Raw genomic sequence first — 12,405 nt, 5'->3', positions numbered from 1 at the left:
ATCACTACCTTGAATATATTAACAAATAAATTTTACTAATATTTGGAGATGTTTTAAATTAATATATATTTTTATGCTAAATATAACTTGTACAATAGGTAAAATAAAATAATAATTGCATAATGGAAAATACATACGCATATATGTATGTCTTTACACATACATATGTATATTCGAATTCAACATAAAATCGTGTATAAACGAACGCTTAAATATAAAAGTCTTAAAATGCAATGCCAGCGATTATTCCGCTCTGGTCATCTTAAACCGCAATGGGCCATCAGGAGCATACATAAACGTCACGGCATAATCCAATGGCTTGTGATTATATTCCAACTTGTAATTGCGCAGTAACTAAAAAGAAAACAAAATAAAGTGCTGATTGATAATTTTCGAAAATAATATTAGTAGATCTCAACTAATAGCAATATAATAGTTATTTTATGAATAATTAATGTGCCAGCTGTATTTCCTTAGATCTTTTAACTTTCATTTTCACTTTAAACACAATCCTCTCATAGACTCAGTGGCCGATTATTAACTCTTAAGTCAGTTTTTCGATATATTATACATTTGACACTTCTAATAAATTTACATGTTAGAGGTGACTAACTAAATATACCTTAGCTAGCAGAATTTGCATTTCTAAGTCAGCGAATCGCCTACCCAAACACATTCGGGCTCCATATCCATATGGCAGAGATGCGAATGGATGTAGTTGGTCGCCGGTGCCCCCTTGACTGGCTTTTAACCACCGTTCCGGCTTGAAAGTTTTCGCATCAGAGACGAACTCTTCCATTTGACCGGTGACAAGTGTGGGAAAAACTGCTTGCACCTATGTATGTGTAATCAAAATGTAAAAGCTTTTAAAATAGAAATCGGAGTTATTGACACATTTATTACTTACACCTTTGGGTATCCTGTAGCCACATATTACTGCATCTTCCTGCAAAGTACGGCCATTGCCGATTACTGTGCTGTACATGCGGAATACCTCTTTAATAAACGCTTTCAGGTAATGCAATTGATCCAGGCGTTGTATCGAAAGTTCGTCGTCTGCCTCGGGTAATACGCATTTAAGCTCCTCACGCACTTTTTGTTGTTCAGCAGGGCGCGTTGCCAGCTGATAGAGTATGGAGCAAACTGCCATAGATATCTGTTAAGAAATTTGTTTAGTGATTACTGAGAAATTCTGAATTCATGTTGAGCGTTCATTACCGTGTCGATTCCCACTAAAATTAGATCCAAAGCCATAATAGTAGCCACCTTTTCGTTCTTCTCAGCGAGTATGACTTTTTCCAGCAGCGAGGGTTCACCGTTACGACTTGGTCCTTCTTGCTTCAGACGTTCCGTTGCGTTGCCAATATATTTCATACAAACTCTGTTATGATTTTCAATAAATATTTAAGAAATATCCACAAATATTGACACCTAACGCATTAAATGAGTAACTTACTCTACAAAGAAATTCATATTTTTAACATAGTGTGTCCACAGTGGTGTAGGGAAATAACGCCAGTATGGAGCCTTCAGCTCAAGGGTCGCCACATTGCGTAGCGCATATTTGGCGGCGTTGATAATCTGTTGTGGTTCAGAGTCTGGCGAAAGATTCGGCTCCAAGCAACCGAGTCTTGTATCGAGGGCAACGCGTCCAATACCTGGGTGTGAAATTGGAAGGATGTTTGAGTTGGAGCTAATTAAACAATTAAATTAATATCACAAACTCACACTCCAACGACCATTTGTGGATTTCATTGTCAAAATCCTCTGGCAGTTCTGAGTTCTCATCCAGAAGCTGTTCGCAGCGTTCTAAAAAGTCATTTGTCACCACTTCCAAAGGCTGCAAGTAACGTCGTATAGTTGATAATTGCAGCACCGGCTTTTGTACACGTGATCGAAACTGACGCCAAGGTTCGCCATGACTGTACCAAAAAATACAATAAAAAGAGTAATTCCTTCAATTAGCACATTTGATTGCTTGAAAATATCTACGACTGCCTGTACGTACACACCCACTACTCCTCCGACGTCCTCGAAGAAATCTTTGCGGATTTCACTTTTATATTTCACCAAACTTGGCATGGATGGTCTGAACGGTGTTGCACCTTCATTGCGATAGCACTGCAAATGAAACAAACACAAATACATAACTATAACAGGTGGATTAGGATATGGAAGGCGAGTGAGTTCCCCTAGTTCAAGTTCCGACATTGCACAAATCGCAATTATTAAACTATGAATGGAATTTACAGGCTTTGGCCGGAAAGTAATAGGACTGAGTCGATTAAAAAAAAAAAAATATTGAATTCTTTAAAAACTGTCAAAATAGGCTCCTTCTGCGTCGATGCAGCTCTGACAGCACGATTTCCAAGCATTGAAGGCGTCACGGATGGCATTCTCCGGAATAATCTTGGGAGCCCTGAGCATGCCCCTGGATCCCTCTGTAGTCGCAAAATGCTTGCGTTTCATCGGCTTTTTCATTCAAGGAAACAAAAAAAGTCCGGGCGGGCCACATCTGGGTATTAGAGCGGCTGCGGATGTGTTGGGACGCCGGTCTTGTTTAAGTAGCTCTTCACAAGAAAGACGGTGTGAGTCGGGGCGTTGTCGTCGGGCGTTGAGTCCCTTGAGAAGAAACATGTCGCCCGAAAGTTTTTGTCGTTACACTCCAGGTGCTCTGAGATAACCGACCAGCCGTTCGTTCGTTAGCCGGAACGCCCTCTACCGAATCCAGTTGGAGCGTGCATGCTCCGAAGTACAGTCGCGGTGGAAGCAAATCAGTCCTATTATTTTCCGAAAAAGCCCTTTATTACGATTCCCACGAAGTTTTTAACACCTAGAAAAAAAAAATGCCCGCCTATCCGTCCGTCTGTCTGTCTATATACATGCGAACTTCCTCAGTTTTTGAGATATCTGTCTGAAATTTTCCTCCTTCTTTTTTTGGGACCGCCGATATCGCTCCACTGTAGCATACAGCTGACATGCAAACTGACCAAGCAAAATTAAGATAAAAATCTTTTTATATAACATCTGTCTTATGCTACATATGTATATAGCATAAAAATTGTACTTGTGAAGGCGAAAACAGAAAACATCTAACCTAAACTCAAGTCGGCATTTGCTAAAGTGTGACAAGTTGTCTACTTGCATGACCGAAGAGAATACACATGGGTTCGGCATGACGCCTCTTGATGACTTCAGGCAAATATTAATACATATAATGAGATATAAATGACAGAAAGCTCAACATTGTTGCGAGCAAATTCGCCAACGCAAACATTTAGATGTGCGAGTGTATTCAACTTGAGACATTTTCGTTGTGGAAAATGTTGCTTTGAAATAAAAAGAAACTTATTAATTAAAATTTTCGAAAATGAAGACACTTCCGTCATATTCCGCAGAATTTTGTTCACTTTTTCAAGTACTCACCTTTTCGATTTCGTCGGCATCGTATATGAACAGCAGGTCCGGGCGGCCGATGAGGCCACTGAAGCGCACAATGCGTCCATATTCTTCGTGCAAAAGCGACGAGATCTTCGCGACGTCAGATATTGTGTATTGGCCGATTATGGGCATCATTCTGTGTATAGAAAAAAAGCAAAAACAAAAATTACAATAAATAAATACCTATTTGAAATGAGTGGAGCAAAAGTGTGTGTGCGCAAGTGTTGCAGTGGACTATGCAATGGGAGGGTGGGTTTGTGACTTCGGTCTTTCGAAAAGCTGCGCACAGTTTGTATGAATCTCACGCATTGCGCAACGCTTATTAGTGGTGCGTGGCTAAAATTTSAAAATTTGCATTAATGGCACTTTGCATGTGCTGTTATGCTTTATGTGCACATACATACATGTATACAAACAAAAAGAAGTTTAGTTTGTATTAGAAGTGTGACATGTGAGGCACGGATCAAGCGATATCTGAAATGCGTCAGAAGAAGGACGTGATGAGGTCTAAGTAATAATTATTGAAATATCCACTGCGTGAGATGGACTTTAGGTGGACATATAAGTGCCGCTGCTGTGACTCTGCAGCAGAAATACCAGTCCAAGTGCTGTTACAGTGCTTTGTCTTGCAAAAAAATTTCTGGGATTTTTGCACACATGAAAGGCGCGCCAAGCAAACTTGTAGTTTTGTAGTAGCACTGGGATATACATACATATGTATGTGGTGCTATAAAGAGTGGGCGATACTGCTGTCACGCTTTCATTACGACTTTCGAGTCAGCAATCAATGAAAACAATGACAAAATTGCATGAATAGGGCTTCAAATTGTCCCTGCATCGAAATGGAATTTAATGGACAGAATTAACACCTGTGATTACGAGGTGTGTTCAAAAAGTATAGCGAATTTTGTGTTTTTTCAAAAACTATTTATTTATTCATGAATATCTATTTTGACCCTTTTAAAGTAATCCCCATGAGATGTTATACACTTGTGCCAACGGTTTTTCCAATCTTCGAAGCACTTCAAAAAATCATTTTTTTTATCTTCTTCAGCTCCTCCTTCGATGCCGTCTTTATCTCGTCAAGAGAAGCGCAACGTCGTCTTTTCATGGGCCTCTTCAGTTTAGGGAACAAGAAAAAGTCACACGGGGCAAGATCTGGGGAATACGGTGGCTGCGGCATCATTAGTATATTGTTTTTGGCCAAAAATTCGCGCACAAGCAACGATGTGTGAGCAGGGGCGTTATCGTGGTGTAAAAGCCAATTTTTGTCACATCTTCTCGGCCTTCTGAGAACATTTTGTACCACTGATAAACGTTGCTTCGGTCCAAGGTAGCTTCTCCGTATGCCACAGTCAACATTCGGAATGCATCCGCTCGCTTAATTTCGTTTTTCACACAAAATTTCATACAGGTTCTTTAATCCATTCTTTTTGAATAGGTAAAAATCGAAGACGATCCAAAACACTTGCAAGTAAAGCAGTTAAGTCAACAATTAAATGAACATTCAAAATGGCCGAGCTTGTCGGCATAGGTGAAAGACATGAGTACCAACATAAAGCCACAAAAAATTCGAAATTCGAATATACGTAACCCGCGAAAATTCAAAATTCGCGATACTTTTTGGACGCACCTCGTATTTGGAGAAACGAAAGGAAATCGAACCATTTCTGAACCGGATGGTAACAGGAGACGAAAAGTGGATCAAATATGACAATAATGTACGAAAAAGATCGTCAGCCAAGCGTGGTGAAGCTCAACAAACGGTCGCAAAGACAGGATTGACGTCTCGAAAGATTAGGCTGAGTGATTGGTGGGATTCCTGCCTAGTCGAACGATTGATTCTACATTTTACTCTCAACAACTGATGATTTTGAAACAAGAAATCGAAAAAACGGTCAGAACTATTCAGCAGAAAGGGCTTCGTCTTCCATCAGGACAACGCTAGGCCACACGCACCTTTTATGACTCGACAAAACTGGGAGAGCTTTACTAGGAAGTTTTGATGCATCCATTATATAGCCCTGACCTTGCACCATTGCACCACCATTTTTTTCAGTCAATGCAGAACTTCCTTTATGGAGCAAAGTTGGCTTCAAGAGAATCCTGTGAAAATTACTTGTCGCAGTATTTCGCCGAGAGAAACCAGAAAAGTTTTACACTGACTCTCTAGCGGAAAAGTGGCAAAGACCAAAACGGTACATATTTGGTTCATTCAAGTTCATTATAAAAAAAAAAAAAAATAAGTTGAAGCTTAATTAGAAATACGAAAAAACTTTTTCGACTACCCAATAGTTATTGCATTTAAAAATTAGTTGAACTCCGTCATAGGTTGAAGGTGCCGTTTATTACTAAACTCATTTGAATAATTGCACTTGCAAATACATTTGTCTATATCACGATCGTTACCAGCTCACTTTACAAAAGAGTGTGAAGTATTTTATTTGGTTAGGCAGCTCACACCTTTTGCACCAACAACTGTACGAACAAACAATTAACACTTCCAACCAACAACAATAAATTATCATTTGCGATTTTTCAAACGAGAGCTAATAACTATAAATGTCTTATTGATGATCTAGGTGACTAAGTAAGCCACGGGGTAAATTATACAAGTCGCTTATACGGAGACACGGCCACTGACAACACTGCCGCCAACTGAGCCTCGAAGGTCGTGAGGGCCATAAATATACACTAATATTCAGTTGACCAGCAAGCGGTCAAGTTGATGGCTAGTTAAAGCCATAGATGCTCAGTGTTGTTGTCGTTGTTGCATTGTGCTGTGCGAGTGCAACTGTGTGGCAACGCGTGAATGGGAAGCGCAAGAAGGGCAACCGGCACCGGGCCCACCTAATTCAGAAAACCAGTCCCGTTGACAAGCTGCTCATAAACACTGCCGAAGTGGAAGTGGCTGGCTGCCAGTTTTTAACACTTTAAAGCTTCATTTTTGTTGACCTTGAAATATATGTATAATAGGAGTCAGACGAGTGCTAAGTGTGCTAATGAATGTGAATGAGTATTGTTGAAGGCAAATACCAATAAGCGAGTAGTGTTCAATAGGTTACATTCAAGTTGTTTACGTTGTTTACGTTGTTGTCGTTGTTATTGTTACTCGTTTTATTGATTGACTCTAGCGCATGATAATGCCTTGGGAAAGTGACCGCAGCGAATGCGATGATTAAAATTAAAGATTCTACAGAAATTGGTTGCATCAATTGCACAAAGTCGTGAAATAATGTTTAATGAATTAAAAAAAGATGTTTCTACAATTCTATATTTTGTTACATAACATCCCAAATTTTGCATAATTTAGCGATATTAATATTATTAAGAGAAAAGATTTAGTTGTTTGTTTTGGATTTGAAAAATTCTTTCACTGCTGGGAAGCTACACTATTTCCGGTGAGCATTGGCTTTATTTTATTTAAAAAAAGTTAAGGATTGTTAATAAAACCACAATAATATATCCCAAGCTTTAAAAAAGAAAAAAAAAAAACATGCAAAATTTCCTGCATTAGCGTGCTAGTGTTTTCTACTGTTAAAAAGAAAAATAATTAAAATTCCTTCTTAGTCGCTTTTTATTTGTACCTTAGTATTAATATTTTTCAAAAATTATTAATTTCAATACAAGAATTCTTCAGAGCCATTATATAACTTTTTGAATTATTTAATTCGGACATTGCATTCGAAAGAAATTCCATTCTTTTCCACCTGATCTTTCCAACGGAGTGGAGGTCTTCATCTTCCTCTGCTTTCCCCGTTGGGTACTGCGTTGAATACTTTCAGAGCTGGAGTGGTTTCGTCCATTCGCACGACATGACCACTGCCTCTTAATTCGCTGAACTATGTCAATGGCGTCGTATATTATACTATGTCAATGGTCTCGTACAGTTCATCGTCCCATCGAATGGTATCAATATCATCGACGTACGCCAGCAGCTGTACACTCTAATGGAAGATGGTACCTTTTCTGTTTAGTTCTGCAGCTCGAATTATTTTCTCCAAGGGTAGATTGATAGTCAGTTTACACAGCCGTATTCGTTTTGCGGGGATACCAAATTCAGACGTCACGGCATAAAGTCAGCTCCGTTTTGTGCTATCAAAAGCAGCTTTGAAATCGATGACACTAATCACTTTTAGTCAAATTATAAGCTTGTCTAATGTTTTCTCTCTTATTAGCCAGCGACTTTTGAACTTAAAAACATGTAATTTTCTGCCATCACCTATTTTATGGAAAACCATCTCATTGGTCAGCTTATATATATTATAAACTATACTTTTGATTATTGTAAAATTCTGATTTTAATTTGAGAAAACTATTATAAATTTTGAAAATATCTTCGAGCTCCCAAAGAAAAAAGTCGTTTAACATCGTGTTATAACGCTGATGCAATTGCGTCTCCTGAACTACAGGAAGATTCAATAGCGAAAATTTTGTTTGTTGACGAAGTTATTAAGCCAGAAATGAGTCTCATCTGAGAAATTGCATATCCCATGAAACAGCACAACTTACTGAACACACTGACAAAATTTGACACAGATCCGTAAACAAACACTTCCGCCACGGACTGTCACAATCACGTCATCTCTGAGTTCTATAAAAAAAAAAAACTAAACTGTTTATTAAAATGCTTGCCATTTTGTTAAGATAACTATTGTACTATATATTCAAAAATTATTGCGTTAAAAGCGAAAAAGGAAGACTACAAACGATGTGAAAACATTACCATTCTATACTCACACATGTATACTTACTATATGTATGTATGTATGTATGTATACACTAGAAGCGAACTTGCTGGAGATAAGATGTAAAAACATACATTTTGAAAATAAAAACAGGACTAGAAAAACTACTTTTCAGAATTCCTATATTTCAAGTCAATGTATTCGCTCGTGTGCTTACACGAAATACGGACGGAGTATACGAGTATCTTACCACGGTTTTCCACACAATTTGGCATGCTGAAGGTCACTACGAGATCACTTTGCAAAAGGTGCTGTGTCACCCAACTAGCAGTGACTTACAACTGAGGTGTCCACACACATATGTATGTATATGAGAGTATACTCACATAGTTACCGGGCGGACGATGGGGTGCGGTGTGGGGGATTCTCTACTTTTTAAAAGTAAGGTAAGTAAAGCCAACTTCGGAAATTTGAATAGATACCATATTCGATACTATTAACGGACCTTGTAAATTTGGACTTTATTCGTCCAGTTAGCTGGCATAGGAGCTAAAAGATCGCAATGTTTATAATTGGCATTAATGTGCGAGTGCACCAGAACTTCACAAATTGAAATCGGTTCTATTACCATTTCCTGCAGGGGCCTTTGGTGGCGTGTTTGACGACAAAATTTTTACCACAAACTATGAAATATACTTTAAAAAAGTGCAATCAACGTGTTTTTTAGATAATTGCGATGAAGACACAAATCAAGTCTGCGCGCACGCGACTGCAAAGGCAGCCCACATAATTACAGAAAACTACATACATACATATTTACAATAACCGAACGGCAGGCAAGCGGCAAAACTTGTTGGCAAAAGTATGCGGGATCATTTTTTGTGTGAATAAAATGTTGAGCTCAATAAAGCCAGTTTCGATGGCATACAAGCGCAGCGCAAACAAACGTAAAATTACGAGATATTTTAAAGGAAAGAAAGACAATAGTTGTAAACCGCTTTGGATTGGTTCGCCGGATCGGGGTCAAGTTGAAGAGCTGTGCCACAAAGCGCGCCTGCCTGCTATTTGCGCTTATTATGTGTAATGTGGGCGATTATGGCTCGATGGCATTGGTGAAGGCCGCTGTGGCAATTTACTGATATACAGATAATTTACAAATAACATATAGTACTCAGCTAGGTAAATAACTATATTCAGTTAATGGCTGAGGTTGGCCTAAAGCAATTTAAGTGCATGTGTTGCGGCTTGTTTTCAAATAAATTTGGTAATTGCCTTTGGAAATAAATTTTGTACACATTTCCTTTAATTCTGAATGCTGTTTTGTATAAGTTCCCTGCAAGGCAACTACCGCTTAACCAGGGAGGTTAGTTACCTAAGAGCGCGAAGAGAATTTTTAAAGTTTTAAAGTGAGTTTACGGATACGATGCTGTGTCAGTCCGTGTATCACAACAATGGGTTGATCGCTATCATTCCGGAAATTTCGATGTGAAAAATGCACTTCGCTCTGGTCGACCTATGTGAAGACCTGAAAAAGTCCATGGAATTATGGAAAACATTGGCCAGGACTGTCACATAAGCTGCCATGACATCGCTAAGGCACTTAACATTCATCATCAAACAATTTTGTACCTTTTAAAAAGACTAAATAGAAAAAGAAGCTCGATGTTTGGGCATCACATGAATTGTCTGTGAAAAATTGATCGAATTAACATCTGCGATTCTTTGCTGAAACAAAATTTAATCGAATAATTTCTGGATCCAATGGTAACAGAAAGAGACAAGTGGATCAAATACGCCAATAATACGAGAAAAAGATCATGTTTCAAATGTGGTGAAGCTCAACAAATGGTAGCAAAACCAGAATTGGCGCCTCGAAAGGTTATTCTGAGTGCCTGGCCGACGGACAACGCTAGAGCGCACGCATCTTTGATGACTCGGCAAAAATTGGGAGAGCTTGGCTGGAAAGTTTTGATTAATTACCCCTATAGCCCTGACCTTGCACCATGGAACTTTCCCATTAATTCCATTTCCCTTAATGGAGTTCAGTTTACTTCAAGAGAAGTCTGTGAAAATTACTTGTCGCAGTTTTACGTCAAAAAATCAGAAAAGTTTTACACTGATGGAATAATGTCTCTAGCGCAAAATGGCAAAAGGTGGCCGACCAAACTGGTACATATTTGATTCATTACAATTCATTGTAAATCTACAAAAAAAAAAAAAAAACAAAATTCAAGTTTGATTAGAAATACGAAAAGACTTTTTCAACTATCCAATATTATAACAATAAGCCTGGTATTTTGTAAACGAGCAGCAAAAGAACACGAACTGAAATGATACAACGCATGTAAATCAATAAACATGAAACTTGGCTACTTTTTTTTTTTTTTACTAAATTTGCCAACAGCAGGAGCCAAGTTCTGTCCAAACACCAACAATATATTTAATAAGTCCTGTCTCCGACGTTATTCAAATTCTGTAATTCTTATAGTTCAAGGCTGTTGAATCTATCTACTAAAATAGGCTGATTGACAAATCTAGACGACAAAGATTGGAAATATACATACATGCATACATATATTTAAATTTTTGATATACGTTTTTCTTTTTAAATCTATGTTAATACAAAGAAAAACTTCACACATGAAAGATCTATTTCAACAACAAAAATCACATAAAGATTTTGTTAAAAAAAAATTGATTGCTCGATTTATGGCTGTAGAAATCGATTATGGCGCTCTACAACACTACAAACAACCATGTATGTGTGCAATGACATAAAATTCCACATAACGGTGATGTGATGTTTCTGCTATGAATTGTACTTTTAATTACATACTCGTGATTGTTCGTTATGTGCACGAAGACACTTTAGAAATGATATGAAGCCGAGTCGAATTACACTTTGACTTCGGATTGTGGAAGAAGTGAAAGCAAGTTCGTCGCTTAAGTCTTTTGTTTTCATTATTTGCAGTGCTAGTTGGCCAAAAATGAAAAAATTAGCATTTTTCGGCTCTTTCTTTCTACCAAACGCAGGTTTTTATATGAAAAATTAGTTAAACCAGACGCACTCTAATTTACACTACAACAAAAACAAACAAGAAGGCATGCGTGGAATGTTGGCATGTAGCGAAGCATGAATGCACTAACTACGCGCTGAAATTTCGGTGGATTGAGCGCAAGTGCCGCGTTAAGTGCTGCTTTAAAGCGAATTCAGACTGCTTATCAGCGCAATTACAACGCTTTACCTGGTTTCGGTGAACACAGCGCTGCTTAAATGTTTATATGTGTGTTGTAAATACTTACCGCCAGGTGTTGCCCAGTACGGGTATGGGTTTCGGACCGGGTACCTCATTGTATGGCAGCGCATTTTGCCACTCGCTCGTCTCATGCACCGCAGCGCCACTGCTGCCGCTTCTACTCGACGTGGCCAAATGTGGACAGGCCATTTCGGGACTGGTGGCCGTGTCCGCGGTCGCGGCAGCGCTTGAGTTTTCGCGGACGTTATCCGAAGACACTGCTCCGGATTTGGTGGCAAATGCCTTTTCATCGCCGATCTCGTTGAACTTGGCTCTTGCCACAACGCGGCCGCCAACCACATTACTCTTCACGCTGTTGCGCCACAAATTGACAGACAAACCACGCACACCGCTCATTGTACAAGCTCTCGTTTTGGCGGCTCACAACACTTGCTTCACTTGCTGCAATTAAGTTTTACTTTTTGCGGTCGGAAGTGAATTTCTTTGCGCGCAACTCGAATGTTTCGACGCAAAAGCCGTCTCTATGCTTACAAAATTGAATACTTGATGTGTGACTGCTGAACGCTCATCAAAATTCCCAATTCGTCTGAATTAAACGTTCACATAACCGAAAAAAGAGCGTTTGAGCTGGAGCCAGCAGACACACGGAATAAATTATCTGCGGAGTAAGTGTCAAATGCGGAGAAGGAGGTACTCAGCGATTATGCACACTTCACAGGCGCTGAAAAAAAGCAATTTGGCAAACAACGCACTGTGTCACTGTAACACCCGAAGATTCAAAGTCACCACTACCAACACACACCAATTTAATTCACATTACAACACTTTCCGATCGCAAATGGTAATTTTTATGTTTCACTTTTTCAGCACGACCAATGTCTCCAGTACCGACTCGCAGTTCCCTTCCGTTGCTCCGCTGTGCCAAAACCGATGCCAACTGCACTTTTCGAACGTCTCTCGTCAACTGATTTGAATTTCTTTGACAATTTTTATGCTGGCCGTAATTGGCTTAATGAAGG

The 12,405-nt window shown here is 39.0% G+C and overlaps 1 protein-coding gene across 1 annotated transcript; it reads right to left on the bottom strand.

Moving 5' to 3' along the window:
- Nucleotides 1–110: 110 nt before the first annotated feature.
- On the bottom strand, nt 111–12,405 carry LOC108968723 (probable cytochrome P450 301a1, mitochondrial). The gene is made up of 9 exons (XM_018932906.1): nt 11,433–12,405; nt 3,427–3,577; nt 2,009–2,121; nt 1,729–1,922; nt 1,457–1,658; nt 1,219–1,381; nt 908–1,156; nt 623–835; nt 111–354 (listed from the first exon to the last, which is right to left on the bottom strand). The coding sequence occupies exons 1-9, from the start codon at nt 11,780–11,782 to the stop codon at nt 244–246; spliced, it is 1,746 nt and encodes a 581-aa protein (XP_018788451.1). The 5' UTR covers nt 11,783–12,405; the 3' UTR covers nt 111–243.

This window comes from Bactrocera latifrons, unplaced genomic scaffold (assembly GCF_001853355.1).
Source record: "Bactrocera latifrons isolate USDA-ARS-PBARC rearing strain unplaced genomic scaffold, ASM185335v1 scaffold_227, whole genome shotgun sequence".
Taxonomy (NCBI): Eukaryota; Metazoa; Arthropoda; class Insecta; order Diptera; family Tephritidae; genus Bactrocera; species Bactrocera latifrons.
The sequence above is the reverse complement of the archived record's forward strand: the minus strand, read 5'-3'. Positions and strand labels throughout refer to the sequence as shown.